Genomic DNA, 17860 nt, shown 5'->3' with positions numbered 1-17860 from the left:
GAAGGCATCTTTTGTTCTCAAGCCACTTTCTCATTTCAATTAATTTGGTTTGGAGTGTTGTGTTAGTGGGTAGCAGTAGTCAAGATGAAAGGAAATCCAAATCATGAATAGTCTTCTATTTTCTCCCTCATAATCTCTCTGTGTGTGTTTAAAATGAATCACAAATGTTGGGTTCCTCTGATATGCCTAGATAACGAAGATTGAAGATTTACAATTACATGCAAGATAAGGTTTATATCTAGGGAGCCTCCTTGAACTGCAGAAAAATCACTGTGGCTCCTTCATGTCTGAAGCTATTATATTTAAGTTATATGACTTCAGAATATGCAAACCAATGTTTAGCTATCTAATCTGCATACTGTAGGTCATAGGTTAGAAGGGGCTTCCCTCCTTTCTTTATGTTGACAGGTAGCACTAAAAGGTGAACTCTATGGACAGTTTTAGCCTAGCACCTGACTTAGTGGGAAGATGCATATGCAGTCTTTTCTCTTTCATTTCTCCCCTCTCAGCAGCAGACAATAGAAGAGCTCTCTTTTAAAAGGTCATTTGTTTTAGGAATGAACTTAGGGAAGGATATCGATTTGATTCTTTCTTCAAATTCATTGTAGGAACAAAAGGAAATGCAGATGGATTTTGAATTTTATTGTGTTTAATGATCCACAGAAATGGGAGGGATTTCTTTCCTCTTAGAATGCTCATAGGGACAAATCACAGTATGAGCCTTTTCATAAAGAGAGGATTTTTTCTCCCTTTCTGTATTTTCATAGATCCTCTTTTGTCAGTCCCAGTTCCTCAATCAACCTTAACTGGAATTTTACAGCCTCAGCCCATCCCTGCAGGGGAGACTGTAATAGTTCCTGAAAATCTGCTGAGTAACACAGGCGTCAGACCAGTAATTCTAATAGGTAAGCTCACAGTATGAAGTAAAATACTCTGCAGCTAAGCAATTTGCCTGAGATGTTTTAGATTACTGTTCCAATACCTAAATATTGTGTTCATCTCTCACATTTTGAATGAGGTCAGTGGATTGTTTAAACTTTTTCCAGTAAATTTTCTTAAAACATTTGTTTACCATTCCGGAGTGGTGAAAAGTAGCCACAGTGTAACAGAGGATCAATCTGAAGGGACATCCTGAGTTAACTGCAGAATGTTTATCATTAGGAATCTGCTGCTCAGGCCTAACATGAAAGAAGTCTTATGTAGGTCATATTGGCCCTTCAGTGAAGAACTAAATGAAATAAACTTTTTGCACAGGCTGTGAAATGCTTAATCCTTGGCATTGGAATCATGTACAGATCTTAAGCATTTGATAGCATTTTTGTGTAATGTTGTAAGATTCAAATTGGGAACTAACAAAAACAAATCCTCTTTTTTGATGCCTAACAAACTTTCCGCACCAAACTTTCATGTTATATGTCAGATAGCAAACAAACTGAATAACCTTATTTTAAGGAAAGGAATTAATTCTGTGTTACAGGATATGGGCTAAGCATATGGGTTATCAAAAGAACCTGTTTGAATGTTACTTATAGAGGAAAGTGTTAAATGGAAAAAAATCTTAGATTCCTCTTTCCCCATCTTCTCACTGCAAGGATAAAATATATCTTTAAATGTGATGGTTTAATGCAGGGATGAGGAAGCTCAGGCCTGTGGATCAAAGCTGGCCCTCTTGGAGTCCCCAGATGGTCATGCTTCCCGTCCCTTTTCTCTGCACCATCTTGAAAGGCTCTTCTAAGACTTTAGTAACAGGCAGTAAGAGCTTCAAGCTACAATATGCTGTTATTTTGTGTAATTTTATTTCTACCCCGTTTCCTTTGGCTCTACTCACCACTGGAATTTAGTTCTTGAGCACTTCTCCAAAACTGAATTTTGCTCTTGATTGAAAAGTGTTTTGAACCTTTTTATTTCATTCCTAGTTTAGTGTTTCTTTAAAGCTTCTGGTGGTGGTGGCATTAGGATTTCAGATGGAAGCTGTGAAGTACATTCTCTGTACTTATGCCCAGGTCCCTCAGTAAGATGTGAATCAGCATCATGCACCCAACAATGCATTCCAGGAGGTGTCCCCTGTTAGGGTTCTACTTCCAGGCTTTGTGGCTGGAAAGTGAGTGCCTCAGTATAGTGCTGTAATGTTCATGGCCATATGTCTGAAAAACATTGCTTGGACATTGCCCTTTCAAGCTTGTCCCAATAAATAACATGCACTTTTCCAAAGGAGAAACCTTTGTTGCAAACAGAACCTGGCTGGCAGCCTCTCTTTTTAGTCCATTTCATTCCTACAAGCAGTGGACTGCTTCTCAGCAACTTTTCCTCTTTAGGAATAAATTGCTCATACTAGAGGCTTACATTTTGCTGGTCAGCATTTCACTTTAGGGCCCACCTTCATAGGCTTGACCACTTAGTTGCAGCTCATGGAATTGCCACGTGGAGTGCAGAAATGCAAAGAGAACTATAAAAGCGTACCTGAACTGGAGGAAGCAGTGCAGAAGGAGAAACTCTAATGAGGACACAACCTAAATCTCTGCCCTTTGTCAACTTTTAGAATAATGTTATTTTTCTTTAGCATAATGTCATGATACCAGTAAAGCATCAAGCCAAGTAGTACACACTGTATCCAGTAGTATTGTTCTGATGTCTGTCAGTGCAACAAGATGGGATGATCTGCCTGTTCCCACAGCCTCAGAATCTGTTCTGGAGGGCTGGGACATCTGCTGGAGCAGATTGTTTATTATATTAAATATATTGAAACCCTCCTTCCTTCAAGGAGCTGAAGGCAGCGTACATGAACCGCTCTATTTGTTCTTTGTGAAGTAGGTTAGACTGAGAGTCTGTATCTGAGCCAGTCACCAGTAAGCTTCAGGCTGAGTGGAGACTGGAAGGTGCATTTCCTAAGTCCCAATCCAGCACTTTTTAGCTCTTTTGGGCTGCAGTGGGGAGAAGAGAAGGAGAAAATCCTGTCACACTGCTGGTATGGTGTTGGATTTAACTCCCTTTGTCCAAAACCATGCCCATTAAAAGTTTTAACACAGAGAACAATCTTTGGAATAAAAATATTGCTTAGGAAGGTGGAAAATATAGCAAGTCAAACCATTAGCCTGTGAAGCTCATATTTGTCACTGTTGACTAGCAGCAGCTCTGCAGGGTTTCAGACCAGATGGTTCCCCTTGTCCTACCTGGAAATACCAGAAATTGAACCTGGGATAATTTCTGTGCAAAGCATTTGCTGAGTTATAGCCCTCATTTCTGTCATGCACCTTACTGAATGAGCTCTCTTGTTAGTGAATTCTTATTATAATTGGGATATTTATAGAGCTAGAATTTGAAACTGAGGATAGCAACAAAGAAGTACAATGGTGCTGTGGTACAGAGGGTATTAAAAGTGATGCACCTTCTGTTGTATCGGGCTCATGGCTTCCCTCTGTCAAGTTAGCAATGCAAAAAGGCTGTCCACATCTGGGAATGCAAGAATAAAAGAAAAGGCTACATTTTATTAGGTCAAAGAAAGGCATGAGCATTTCGAAAATCTGGTGAAAGCTACAAACCACAACAAACCACACATTACTCACAGATGCAGATAAGTGTGACTTTGAAATATCTGACTTGTTCCTCAGTATAATTTCCTGTAAACCTCCCAGAGCCTATGGGAATGGGGCAATATATAAATATTAAGAGGAGGAGCAGGAGATAATGAAAAAGAAGAAAGCTCCAACATTAATCTTTTAATAGAAAGTTCAGGGATTGAGAGGAAACAGTTTGGGCAACAGAGGATCTCTGTGTTTTGCTTTTTGTAACATTCATATTTTTTCACACATGAGTTCATTCTGTCCCATTGCTGCAACAGTTTGTGATCTTTTAAAAAATGTCCACACAAAAAGTATGTGGTTTTGTGTGCATTCTTATGTAATGTTAATATAAATACATTTTTGTTAATATTTTTCATACTGTATGGTTTTTCAACACAATTTTCCCTATTGTATGCAATGTTTGTTTTGAAAATTGGTTTTTCAAATCTGGAGAAATGTGAAAATGGAAACATAATTTCATTCTAGTTCTCATGTTGTTTTGAGATGTGTGGATTAGATTGGTTCATATCGAAACATACCCTCTGCTTTCCCTCACTAGCTTCAGCTGTATGTTTATGACGACCAACTTGCATCTGGAATTCCACAGGGGTAAAGCTGACTGGGATGTGTGTGCTTTGGGGTAGGAACAGTGACAGCTTTTGTTCCTCTTCTCAAAATTGCACCTTTTCAAAGCTGTTTAACTGAAAAAGCAAGCAGCAGTAAGGGTTTCTCTGCGTGAGCTGTTGCAATGTGGATTTTGTTTCTTATTACATATATTCATTCTTCCTATATTGCATATTACTTCCCTATGACTTTAGGAACCAATGGATGCTTAATAAAATGCTCAGGAGTATGGTTCAGTAAAAAATAATTAATGCTGTTTGTGACGGAAGGAAAACTACATGCTATTTAGAAATAGAAACAAGTGTGCTATTCTTTCTGCAATACATTCTGCATCAAGCAGCTTTGTGTATTTTTCCCTCTGGAAATGGCCTTAAGAAACCAAGTAGCCTCCAAATATCTGGCAATTCTTTGGTGGGATACAGATCACTGCTTTGGGTTGACCAGTCTATCATCCTTTCTTTATTAATTATTTGAATAGATTGCAGTTATTTCACAATTGTTTTCAAGTAGCTTGATTAGGGTTTGTCTTTTTCTTTTTGAAGGTTATGGCACTTTACCATATTTCTATGGGAATGTTGGAGACATTGTAGTAAGTCCCATGCTGGTGAATTGCTACAAGATTTCTCAGCTTGAAAGCAAGGATTTGGATCCTTTTGGATTGACCGGGAACCAACTAAGTGTAGAAAACATGATTATTTTAACAATACAGTATCTTGTCCGGCTAGGTAAGGCATTACATAAATGAATTGATTTTGCTAAATATAGAAATAACATTTCTTGCAAATCACAACATTTTGCTGGTGATTGGCCTTTTGCTATTTGATTTTTCATGTAAGAAATTAATAGTGGAATATTTTGTGCTTTTTTGAGATAATAAATTAAGTGAATTTAAGCTGGATTTGAAAGATGGCAATTCTTTCTCATTTTGAAACCCGCTCACCTTTGGGAAGAAGCCATACTTTATCCTGAAAATCAGATCTGACATTTGCTTAATGTGAAACATTCAGTCACAGCCACCCATTTTCAGCCAAAGGCTTATAGCTATAGCTCATGACAGTTGTTTTAGGAGCACTATGTAAACTTTGGCATGAAAAGTACATCTGCTATGTAATGCAAACACACAAAAGCAGTATTTCTCAGTCTGCTGCCATATGACCCTGTGGCATGACAAATCCCATCAACCACAGTCAACACTATCAATCTCCATGCTATGTGAGCTGATGGGATTTGTAGTCCTAAACATCTGGAGGACACCATGCTGGAGAAGACTGCATGGCCATGCTGGCTGGACATGATGGATGCTGTAATCCATCATTCCTGGAAGGTGACAGGTCAAAGAGTGCCATATGAAGATGATAAGAGTTGTAGTCTAAAACATATGGCATGTACCAGTTTGGGAAAGGCTGAATTACAGTGCAAGGATTAGAAAACATGGTTCTGCTTTGTGCAAGGCAGGAGTTCCAAAGCTGTTCCTCTGTTATTTGTAGTCCCAGGAATTTTTTCCCTGAGGAGAGGGATTTATTAGACAGGCAGGACTCACTCAAGCATATGCTTTTCCTGTGTTGATGCATATACTTACCTGGGTGAAGGTAAGAATCTAACACAGACTACTTACTATGGGCAAAATTGTTTGACTCATCATTGGAAATGCACTGGCATCATTAGTGGTTAGAGGCACCCTCTGTGTTATGGCTAACCTGTATTTGTAAAGGTATTAATGGGTAATGTAGACTGTTGAAATGCCTTTGAATGTCTTAGGAATTCAGGAGCCCACATCAATACCTCATGACCATAGGTACACTAAGTGCTTTCACTTACAAGCTTGTCTTACCCAGGAACATAAATGAACCAGAATAATTAAATGGTTTAAAATAATCAGTCTCCTAGGATCTTTCCCATCCCCTAGAGCTGCAATTATATTTTATAAACTTCATAAAATGTTCCCTGTTGAAGCAGTTTTAATGTGGAACATTAAAATTGTCAAAAGGTGAGCTGTCAAGTGAAAGCAAAAATATGAGTGATTTTTTTTCTTGTTGGAAGGGAGAGGTGAATAGATCAGTTCCTATGTGGTGAGATCCTCTAGGGGATTTTTTTTTGCGGGGGGGGGGGTGTAGTCTCTTCCTGCAGATGTGATATTGGGTTCCTTGGCAGAAAATCAGCTGGTTCCTCTGAAAGGCTTAATATTATCCCCTGCTGCAACTTTGGGTGGAACTGTATGAGGAAAAAGTTGACTCTTGGATACCCTGGTCAAAATAATAGTTTGTTCTAGCCATATTTTTATAGCCTTGGTAAGAAAGAAGTTTCCTATGTAACAGGACATGATCCAGCCGTATTGAGCAATTCTATGTCTTACTAATGTCAGTACTTGAGATCTAATTTCTCCAGATGTGAGGAGCACACAACCACTTAGTTTGGTCCATCCAGAAATGCCCTGTGAAAAGCAAGAGGCAACCCTTCATGTTCCAGAAAGGGCCTGTTAAGTGCTAGTCTTTTTGTGGCAATCAGTACGTGGGGAATACATGTTTGATGTAATGTTCTGAGAATAGCAGTAGTGAAAGACATTGTCTGAACCATCCAGAGCTAACTGAAATTACTTCCTGCAGTTCCAATATTTGGAAAGACATAAAGCACAATGGGAAAGTAGTGGGTATAAATCCTGCTATTCTATGCAAGTAAAATTTGGGAGCAAAACTGGCCACACTGGCTTGCGATGATGCGGACTGGAGCCCAACATTTCTGGAAAAGAAGGCTACAAAATTATATGTAATTATTCTCAAACATTAGGCAGGTCTTCCAAGAGAGATGGACATTTTCTAGGGTACATGCATGCTTCTGTCACACATCTATTCTTCCGCATTTGTGTGACTATCAAATGAGATCACAGAAGTACAGAATTACCACTGTCTCCATCCCCATCAGTGTAACATAAGACTTTGTGGGCAGTCCAGTGTCCCATATCTTTTATTTAGACCAGTAGAATAACTGCCAGTTTCCCCCTTTGATTCTGTGTCCCCATACAAACACCACTTTGCCTTTTGGACACGTAGAAGTATGTTGTCCTGTTAAAATTGAAGATAGGTGTTCTGCTCTACCCATCCACCAAGTGATCCTGTACTTGATCATTATCAACTCACTCAATCCAAACACTAGTGCGTCACTTGCAGGGCAGAAGGGTGCAGACAGAGAAAATAGCTTCAGTTGCAACTCTCATAGGACAGCCACACTACAAGTTCTAATTCCCCTGCCCCACATCTTCCCTGTGCCTAAGGTAATAATTTCTTTCACACTGTTTCTGTTTTTACAGGGTCTAAGGTGCCCCCCCTCACACACACACATAAGAACATATCACGAAAAATATTGCTGTGATAAATATTGATCTCTGTCAGTTTGCTATCTTCGACCCTTACCTGGTAATAGAATGAATCTGGTTTTAATTATACATTTTGATGCTTTATTTGACAAAAATGCAGGTCCTGATAAGATACCTCTCAGGGAAGAATTTGAACAGATCATGCTGAAAGCTATGCAGGAATTTACTTTAAGAGAACAATCCTTACAAATGAGCTCTCAGTGCATCTCCTTGTCACCAGCTCAGCTCCCATGGCTTGCCAAATTAATTGCCAGTGTCTCCCAGGACATGGTGCACGTGGTGGTTACACAGAATTCCCTGGCTGAAGGCATTTCAGAAACACTTCGATCTGTGAGTGAAATGAAGTGCCAGCAAAGGCTGCCAGATTACGTTGTTCCAATTTGCACGTCAAAGATCAGAGGGAATGAGTTCTGTGTAGTTGTTTTAGGTGAGTACCTTTTCTTAATGGAATGTTAGAGGCCAAGTATACCTAAGGTGATACTTTGTACTGACCCTTTTTCATTGGTGAAACAGCATGCAGCTGTCAGTACTCTCTTGAAAAATTGAGACATGGTCATAATATTAATGTTGAATGCACATGTAACTGCGCTGCATGACTTGTTAAGCACCTACATTTCATTCTTCTTCTTCTTGCTGCCATATATTTCTTCATATATTGGAATTGGCACATGTCTGTTTCTTTGTAATCTCTCAGTTATCCTGGATGGCATACTTATGAAACAGGGAGATCTGTTAATTTATTTGGATATAAATTGCTTTGCATGCAAACATCTACAAGGTTATTGGAGAAGTAGGAAATATTTTATGCATGTATTTAGTTATGATATTTATAGTAAGTTAGTGTAGCATAGTGGTTAGAATGTTGAACTGGGACCTGGGAGATCTGGATTCTAAGTCCCCACTTGGCCATGGAGCTCATGGGTTGACTTTGGGCTAGTCATGTACTCTCAAGCTGGCCTACATCACAGGCTTAATGTTGGGAAGATAAAATGGAGAGGAAGAGGACTCTGTAAGCCACCTAATCCTAACCCCGGTATACATTTATTTGTTTGTTTGTTTGTTATACATAGTGAGCCAGAATTAGGCATACAGTACTGATCTGTTCATGGAGGACCTCACACAGTGGACGAATTGAAGGAGTTAATCTCACAAGCATTTATTGACATTGGTCCTAACTGGAATTTATGTCACAGTGTTGGGGACAGGTTCCAGGAATGTTGCAACCCTGATGGAAGAGGTTTCGAGGACCCAAGGGACTAAACATGACCCAATCAGTACTGTATACCTACTTTTGGCCTACCCTGTATTTATTTCCTAAATACAGGGCTCAGTATCTACCATATACTCCCAGTTCAAGAGAAGCTCCAGTTAAGGAAGATTAATTCAGTGAATTAATCTGATAAAAATGAACTTGATGCAGGCAACTTTTTAAATATACTTTAGTGTGTCATGTTTACTTGAGTTCTCTATCCCTTCTGAGCAAGTTTTTCCTCTCCTTTGCAAGACTTTTTTTAACTTCAGGAACACTGATAGGCCAAGCTGACCTTGGAATATTGCAGGCAAAGGAAGTGGTAAACTGTTATGATAATGTACTCTCCTGTTTCTTCTTCTGACCTAAATGGAGAGGCAGAAATTGCCACAGAAAATTTGTGTTCAGATGTTGCATTATTATTTTTTGTATCTTACAGTGTGTCATTCACAAAAATACAGCCTCTTTTGTATTACATTTTTTAAAACCCTTTAAACCTCACTTGCGCTATTTGGATACTTTTAATACAGACTAGAAAGAGAACAAAACTAATTTCAGCCATTGTTAGGATTACATTACAGATGTGGTCAGGGTGGATTTGATTTAAATCATGATTTCAATCAGTAGTCAGTAAGACTAGATATGAATCTTGGTTTTCTACATAATTTGCACACATGTCCGCTTTACCCATAGGTAGAGGAATGTCATTAAAATTTTCCCAAACTGTATCTGCTGCCATTATAGGTTTTCTCTTCCAGGGAAAGAATAATATGGTAAAACTCAGACTATATGCAAAAGATCCAAAGACTTGAGGAATATTCTGCTCAAAGGGGTTCACTTTCATTTTTACTGCTTGCCCCCTCCCCCATGCTTAGTTTCTGGTATAGATCTATTCCATTCTCAACTATCGTTTATTCAATGATTTATTTTTTTTAAAAAACTTTGCACTTAGCACATAAGGGATTGATTCTGTGTACATAGATTTGCAAAGGAACAATGGGGTTAAGATCTTTTCTTTACTCAGTATGTTTATTTTATAACATTTTTGCTGTGAAGGAGAGGCATGTCATCTGTGCAGACACAAATTCACAGTTTGGAGAACTGTAAAACCAAACATCTGTGATAATATCTTCTAGATAGAAAAAATGTCCAATAATCTTTAAGAAACCTCTGGAAGAACATGACGTTGTCAATGGATTAATGGAATACATTTACCAAAAAATGGAAATATTGCATGAATATATAGCCTCCTGCTATATAATTGAAAGCTAATGCCTCTTTCATGAGGAATTACCTTTGAACTATAATGTCCTTAAACAGAAAACTATCTTTAGATAATTTTTCCTCAAAAAGCATTTTATTTTAAAAAATCAAATTTAAATAAAAATTCTGATTTAAATTTTTAAAATACAATTTTTATTTTTTAATCATTTATTTTTGTTCACCCAAGATGTGGTAAATGACAGTACACTCAAAAACTTTTTAGAGATTATTTAAATTCACTTAGCTTTTACAACCTAATTATAACACATACACTTCCCAGAAATGTTGGAAAAGTCCATTCTGCTTTCCAGATTATTTCCAGGCTGGGCAAAAGAGTATGAAGCATGAAGCTGGGGGAATCAGGAAGAACTAAACGCAGTTTTAGGACTGAAGCCACAGTTTATAGAGCAATAAGTATCTTAAGTCAGTCCAATATATTTCTTTGTTTCAGAACATGAACTACCAATAGATTTGGTGAATGGTGATTAAAAACAACACTGCTATCCACTGCATAGTGAAAGGGTGTATAACTTCATATAACTTTATGTCTAGGGACCTTCAAAACGCTTGGATAAATAGAAGTTCAGATATGCAAGACATTTTTTTTAAATGAGGCTAAGCTATCATGAGCTATCACAATGATTTCCAGTCATTAAGGATTTTTAGGGAATTCTGCAATATTTAATATCTTAAAAATGTTTATACATGTAAACCAATAAATGCAAATGTACTCTAACAAAGTAATTTAAAATTATGCGTGCAAAACTCACTTAGTTGGCCTTTTCCAGAAGTCAGTAAGAAGAGTGGGGCTGAAATTCATGAAGGCAAGGTCTTTATACTGAACTAAGCATCTGGTGATATTTCTCTGTCTTTTCTGTTCTCTAGGTCAATATCAATCTAGAGCACTAGCAGAAAGCATGCTTACTACAAGTGAATTTTTAAAGGAGATCAGTTATGAGCTCATTACAGGAAAAGTTAGTTTTCTGGCTTCACATTTCAAAAAAACATCTTTAGGTGAGTGGATTGAAGATTTTCCTGTTATGGCTCTTTGAGTTAGAAATCTAAACATTTTCACAAATAATTGTTTTGCCTAAGGTAGTTGTTCTACTAAATGCAGTGCTTATTTCATGGGCTCTTGATATGCACTGCTAGCCATGTAGTATCTCTATGTGTATATCAAAGCAATTTTGAAACATTTATTTATTTATTTATTTATTAAAACATTTTTATGCCGCCCCATTCGCCGAAGCCTCGGGGCGGCTCACATCAATAAATTAACATTGGCTCAAGAAAGCTCCATCCTTAATGAAGGAATAGATACGTAGGAGCAAGGCTTTCCTCTCACAACAACGGAGCCAATTACCCAGGAGGTCATGGACTGTCCCCAACTAGAGGCATTCAAGGTTCAGCTTGAGAACCATCTAAGAGGATGGTTTAACTTGCATTGATCAGGGTGTTGGACCCAATGGCCTTCTTGGCCCCTTCTAACTTTACAATTCTATAATTCTCTATTAAATGGCATTCACCAGTTTCTTCCCAGTACTTGTTATGTGTTGTGAGGGCTCCCCCTCCTGTTTCAGTATAAATTAATCACTGGTTCTTTCTAGATTGTGGAATAACTGGGATAATGAAGGGGGTTTTGCTTTGTTGAACACATTATTACACTGCACTTTAACACAAACATTCGCAAAGGGGTTCAAAGGCATTATACAAATCATATGCAGCATTAAAGAATAGTTTACTAAAACAACTGAAAATAAAATAGTAAATTTTATGCTTCCATAGTGCTTCCAAGTAAATCCCAAATAATGGAAAGAATAAAAAACCTTTCACTTGTTTCCAAAATGAAGCTTTTCTGCTCAGGTGACAGTCTTACTCATCTGGAGTTCTGGCCTGAGGGGCAGGGGACGCTGCTAAGTACAAGTTTCAGCTCTGGCAGGGGAAATAAGGCAAGGTCAAGCAAGGTCAAGTTCAAGTCCTGATGAAGCAAAGTTCAGGCAAAGCTCTGTGTGAAGGAGTCATAGCAACTTGCTCAAATATTTCTTCAATGACATGCAAAGCCAGACTAAGCCTTAAATAGAACAGTAGTGATTTGCTTCAGTGAGAAGTTAATGCCAACTTCAGTGGAGCCTAAGCTTGCTTCAGCAGCCAGTGACTAAGAAGATACTGAGGAGGTTCATGTTACTAGGCTTCTGGTTAGAGATTCTGACAAGTTCTTCTTGTCTAGAGTTTCTAGAGCCAATCCCTCTCCTCCTCCAGTATTTTCTTTAAAACCATGGCCTCATATTCCAAAGATAGGGAATCAGGGTTGGTCATGACACCAAGTAAGGATAAACATAAACAAGCCTCTATGGGAAATATCCTGCAACTTGGAATTCCCAGCGGAAAGAGCTGTGTTCTCAGCAGAAGTTAATTTCACCTTCTGGGAAGGTGATGTTTGGGGTAGTTCCTCATGGGATCCAAGGAGCTCCAAGCGGACAGTTGTTATACAGGAAAAAGCAATTTCTAAGATTTGGATGCATTTCGATGATGAAAACTACTTTCAAAGATGAAAAGCACTTTGAAATCTAAGTGATAACCAATGCAAATATTTCAGATTAACTTTGAGATACTTCCACTAGCTCATATGTATTAATAAATAGGCAGTGGTGACATTCTGCATCAGAATGCTTACATTTTTTAAAAAATGGTCCTGTACAGAGTCCAATTTGGCCTGCAGTGGATGAATGACACCATCCATGTCTTTCTTCTAGCAGCTGAGATCAGCCAAAGCTGGTAAAAGTCATTTTAAATCATGACTGCTAAAGACTCGAACAGTGATACTAGGTGCAAGAGTAGTTTACTCTGTTTAAAATGTTTAAAACTTTGAGGATGACTTGCAGTATATAATAAAAACAATAAACATTCAGTGACTAAAAGCAGTGAAATAGCAGCTTTTAAAACACATTAAAACCCCTGCGCTTAAAAAAAGGATTTCCTCAAACCCCACAAAGTTTAAAGGTTCATAACAAAAGGAAATTTGTAATTTTAATTCTTTAAGGAAAGAATTAAATAGGTTGATTACCATCACCAAAAAGATTTTTTCCCTTGTTTTTTTTATCTGCCTTAATTCTAAAGGTAAAAGTGTCTAGGAAAGAACTTTTGAAGATGGCCTCCGTAATCCTGCATGTTTCCCTGGAGGATGGTTTTCCTTTTTCCACAAGAGTTACTCCAAATGGTAAACCTTCTCTCTTAGCAGGAGGAAGAGCTCATCTGGAAGGAGCAACACAACTAGCTAATCTCTTAGGTCTTTTGCAGTCACTAATTTTGCCTTTCCCTTGATTGACTCTCATCCAGTCCAGTAACAGCTGTTTGGGAAAGCAATCGCTTCTTCTTTGTCTGATGAAAAGGAGAAATGGAGTTGGGTGACATCAGCAACTTTAAGATACTTCTTCATGGACATCTGGACAATATTTCTGTGCAATTTTGTGTAGATGTTTAGAAGCATAGGTGACGAGACTGAACCTTGTGGAAAGTTGTACAGCTTGACAGAGAAAGAATGGGGAAGGGCAAGACAACCCCCAACACGGTTTCTGAAACTTGCTTTCCAGGAATGACCCCCTCCCCAAAGCGGTGCCATTCCTATTCTTTATATTTCTGATGCTTTTGCCTTTAGGTTGATCTTTTTTTGATTAGAAAGATGCTTTAACACATTTAGGTGAAAATGAAGGATAGGTGTTAAGTACAACACAGTATCTTCGCATCATTTCTTGTGAAGGTTTTGTAAGGATGTATTACAGCTTATTCAGATACATATTAGTTTTAAAAGCTCATTCTTTTCTAGGAGATGAATTGGACAAGTTGCTAGAGACAATGCAACAGAGACGCGGAGATAATGTTGTAATCCCATTCAATGGAGATGTTAATGAATGTGTATCATCTCATGAAGCAGCTGCCATGGTTTGCACGGAAGAACTTGGTAAGAGTCGCCCCTTAAAAATGAATAATGTATATCAAAGCCTATAGCTAGGAATGGGGAATATGATCTACAGAACTTTGGTCTACAGAAATTGTGCCCTGGCCAGGTGCAAGCATTGTACCATGCTCTTACAAAAGCCAGGCAGTAAGATCACAGAAATACTAGTCAGATACTATGGTCATAGGATGATTACAAAAACTTCCCTAGTACAGGATGTGCAAGGAGAAGTGCTTTCAATAGTTCAACTGCTGTAGAACTGAGTTCCCAGATTTATACTAAATTTGTGAATCAATGTGCTGGTTGGGAAGAGAAGGATTGACTTGGGCTCAGTAGTGCTGAGAGGTTCCACATTGATTAGATCCTCTACTGGAGAAATAGTGAGTAAAATTAAGTTAGTTTGGTTTAGTTTTTGCTAGCCTGAAGCTTTTTCACAAAATTATAGACCATGATAATATGAAAAAACCTAAAGTTTGGCACATAAAGGCATAGCAGACTATTGATAAAGAATTGTTATAAAAGAACCAGCCTAGTGGTTATAATAATTTTGAGTGAATAGCTTTCCTATGTGGAAGGAATTTGAACTTTGGCTTGGATGAGGGACAGTCTTGCACACTAACATCCTTTCTGAAATCCTCCAAAGCTGCTTTTCTTAGCTAGCAAATAGTTTATTTCACCAATTTCACCATGTCTGCCTTGGATCAAATTACACATTACATTAAAAGAGCAAACCTGTTGTGATGGTCCTAAGTCCCCAACTCAGAGGTACAATCATCCTATGTAGAAGAAAGGAGTGTATTAACTGATCTCTGACCCCTTTCTCCTATGTTAGATGTTCACTGGACAGGCTCTTTTGCCTGTCTAGTTGGAGTGTGTTGGAAAGGGAGGGAAGGAGGATAGCTGATACTCTGGTGTCTATTTCCCCACTGCCCACCCTGCTTCCTTTGCCTCTCTGAGGTTCTTGTTTGACCCCAGGGGGCAGCTGGCAGGAGGCAGCTGGCATTCTAGGGAGGCTTCAAGGCAGATGGGAGCAGGGTCAGAGCTCTGATTCCCAGCTCCAAACTTGGAGCACTACCTTCAGCCTTGGATTTAGGAATCCAACGTATTCCATGCTTTTCTAGGGCCCTTAGGATTGCTCTAAGTATGCTAATGCAAAATGCTATTATTACCTCTCTGTTCTGGTTTTTTAACAAAAAGCAGCAGCAGAGGACTTGAATCTCAACTGAGACTGCAACATGAAGGAGTGATGTTAACCCTTACCCTTTTGCTGTTTTCCTACTGAAAACGGGAAGCATAAAGTTGTAATTCTTCCCATCACCAGTTGGGTTCCAACTTAAATCCATGGACTATTTTCATTGTATCTAAAACATGAATGGTGTCTTTGGTTAGTACAATGTGCTGAAAGGATGTTGTTTTAAAATGGAAACATATTTAGTCATGATATTTGCATCTTTCCTCTCCAAAGGCTCTTTCCATATGAATGTATGCATTCTGGGAAGTTTGTACAGAATGGGATGAACTCCCAGAATACTCACATCTAGGTATTGACCAAGGCCAGGCCTGTTTAGCTTCCAAGATAAAACCTAGTTAAGAGGCTTCTCTGGGACTAGAAAGTAAATCCTGGCACTGCTTTCTCCTAGATTTGGATACTGAAACCTTCCAAATTTATCAACCACAGCTCACAATTGCCAGAAAACTCTTGTCGCAGGTATGTGCTATTGCAGATAGTGGCAACCAAAGCTTGGATCTGGGCCACTTCAGCAAAGTAGATTTCATCGTTGTAGTCCCTCGTTCAGAGGTGTTGGTTCAACAAACCATTCAGCGGATTCGACAATCAGGTAAACAAGTGGGGAGAAAAGAAGCATGTTAAATCCAAGAAGGTTTTTGATATGTCTGTATAGAATTCATGATGTTTTACATTAAGGAAAGCAAATCCAACCTGCAGGATTTACCAACCTTGCATTTGTATTCCTGCAAGTGAAGTGAAGATCATAACAAGACTGTGCATTTGTTCTAGGACTATCAAAATTGTTAACCAAGTTAGTCAGAATTCTGCACCAAATAAAGAATAATTCTTTGCTTTGTATACTTTATGCAAGAAACTTAATTGTCACATAGTTCTTTCAAAACTTCTCCTACTGCAAGCCCTACTTGGCCCTTTTCCTCTGATTTGGGATTTGAGATTGCAATAGTATAACCCACCCTCCCCCCGGTATATTTTCAGGCCTATCTTGACAGTGTTCAAGACTAGAAATGTAACAATAAAAATGCAAGTAAATATTTTCAGGATACTAAATTGTGGGGGCAGTTTTGACAGTTATTTGTTCCTAAAGAACTGGCATAGGAGAATATTGACAATGATCTGCACCTGGCAGCATTTTTGAAAGAAATTTTATTTATGTACGCATGCAATCACACATTAGATAAAATTAAAATGAAAGTACATGGTATTATTTGATTCATTGGTGGATAATAGTTCTTCTGCAGCTGCTACATTGCCTGTTTTCAGTCATATTTTTATTTTATATTATATTATGCTTACCCTGTCGTAAGGGAACAGTGTCAGTAAAAACATATCCTTCTCAATCTTTTACTCTGCTATAATGCATATAGGCATAATGTGCATAATGACTGAATTGGCATTTGGGTTTCAAAGCCAGTACTGCCTCCACTCAGTTGCTGACATCTTTTGTTATTTATTTTTAGACAAAAGCCAAGTTCTTTCTCTTATCCCATTTCTTCCCCAGGTGTTCTTGTAGATTTGGGTCTTGAAGAAAATGAAGCAGCTTACCAAAGAGCTGAAAAATATGTGGTGCGGCTAGACAATGAGATTCAAACCAAGTTCGACATTTTCATGAGACGGGTGAAACAGAATCCATATACACTTTTTGTACTGGTGCATGACAATGCCCATGTGGATTTGACAAGGTAATTCATCCCAAGTAAAGCAGTGTAACATTTAATAGTATACTATATATTTTCATTCAGATTATAAGTCTAAAAGAAGGGATTTCTGGAGTTTTTAATAAGTTGTTTCTGGAGCTTTTGGTATTTGCACAGCAAGTGGTACATTCTCCTGCCATTGCAGCAGGGATGACCCATACCTTTCCAACCTGTGTTAAAGACACAGAGAACTTGCTGGGCTCAAGAATAAACCACTATGTCTATAATGCTACTCTTGTCGCCTGAATTCATAAGCTTCATGTTCATGAATTGAAGTTTATGCAGCTGCAGTGGACTTGTGGTGGTCCTGGCATTATGCACTTACCAAGTATATGTGGAGCTTCCTTTGGGGACAAACTGTTGGGTGGTATATGGTCTTTACTTTGTTGAAGAACTAAAGATAAGTCTTCAGCATATGCTTGATCTACTTAAAGTATACTAGAGTTTCCCTAGATATTATTTCCAAATTGCTAGGTCTGGAATCACTGTTATGGTGCTTTGTCTAACACATTGTCATGGCTTTAACATTAGCAAAACAGGCAGTGTCATCCAGCTCATAGATCCAAAATGGGCATCAGAGATTTTGTATGGGCCAAGTGATTAAGCATCGGCCACATTATTTAGTTCCCCATACCAGGCCTGTATATTGCTCATGCCTGCTTCAAACTTGCTGATTTGACTGTGACATGGATTTTCTGCAACTACTTGAAAATCCATGATAGTGGTGAGCATGGTAACAACCACCTTGCTAATTGTATGGCTTAAGGCCTCAAAACTAAGCTCTGTATAGCTGACAACACCATCTGATAAGTTTCTAAGTAGGGATCACCCTGCAGAAGTTCGCTTGAAACCTACTTTTAGTGCTTTTTAGAGGCAAGTAGGATACTAAGGCTTTA

General features: G+C 38.4%; 2 protein-coding genes across 13 annotated transcripts in view; one reads left to right on the top strand and one right to left on the bottom strand.

The window, feature by feature from the left end:
• Positions 1-17860, bottom strand: part of ESCO1 (establishment of sister chromatid cohesion N-acetyltransferase 1) — a 98307-nt gene that overhangs the window by 9842 nt on the left and 70605 nt on the right. The window contains exon 15 of one of the 4 annotated variants that reach the window (XR_006414110.1): positions 11894-11998. The exons of the other annotated variants lie outside the window; for them this stretch is intronic. The gene's annotated coding sequence lies outside the window, so the exon portion shown is untranslated. Of the gene's footprint in view, positions 1-11893; positions 11999-17860 lie in introns of those variants that run through there. 4 annotated transcript variants of the gene reach the window in all.
• Positions 1-17860, top strand: part of GREB1L (GREB1 like retinoic acid receptor coactivator) — a 209339-nt gene that overhangs the window by 143199 nt on the left and 48280 nt on the right. For 8 of the 9 annotated variants that reach the window (XM_044424231.1, XM_044424233.1, XM_044424237.1 and 5 more), the window contains 7 exons: positions 768-905; positions 4727-4909; positions 7655-7981; positions 10952-11080; positions 13890-14024; positions 15662-15859; positions 16769-16949. In XM_044424231.1, the coding sequence (XP_044280166.1) occupies positions 768-905; positions 4727-4909; positions 7655-7981; positions 10952-11080; positions 13890-14024; positions 15662-15859; positions 16769-16949 (1291 nt within the window). The remainder of the gene's footprint in view (positions 1-767; positions 906-4726; positions 4910-7654; positions 7982-10951; positions 11081-13889; positions 14025-15661; positions 15860-16768; positions 16950-17860) is intronic. The other variant, XM_044424236.1, reaches the window with a different exon arrangement.

The sequence above is a fragment of the Varanus komodoensis genome, unplaced genomic scaffold (assembly GCF_004798865.1).
Source record: "Varanus komodoensis strain SLA01 unplaced genomic scaffold, ASM479886v1 scaffold14_1, whole genome shotgun sequence".
NCBI classification, from domain to species: domain Eukaryota; kingdom Metazoa; phylum Chordata; class Lepidosauria; order Squamata; family Varanidae; genus Varanus; species Varanus komodoensis.
Note: the sequence above shows the minus strand (reverse complement) of the source record. Positions and strands in the feature narration are given on the sequence as shown.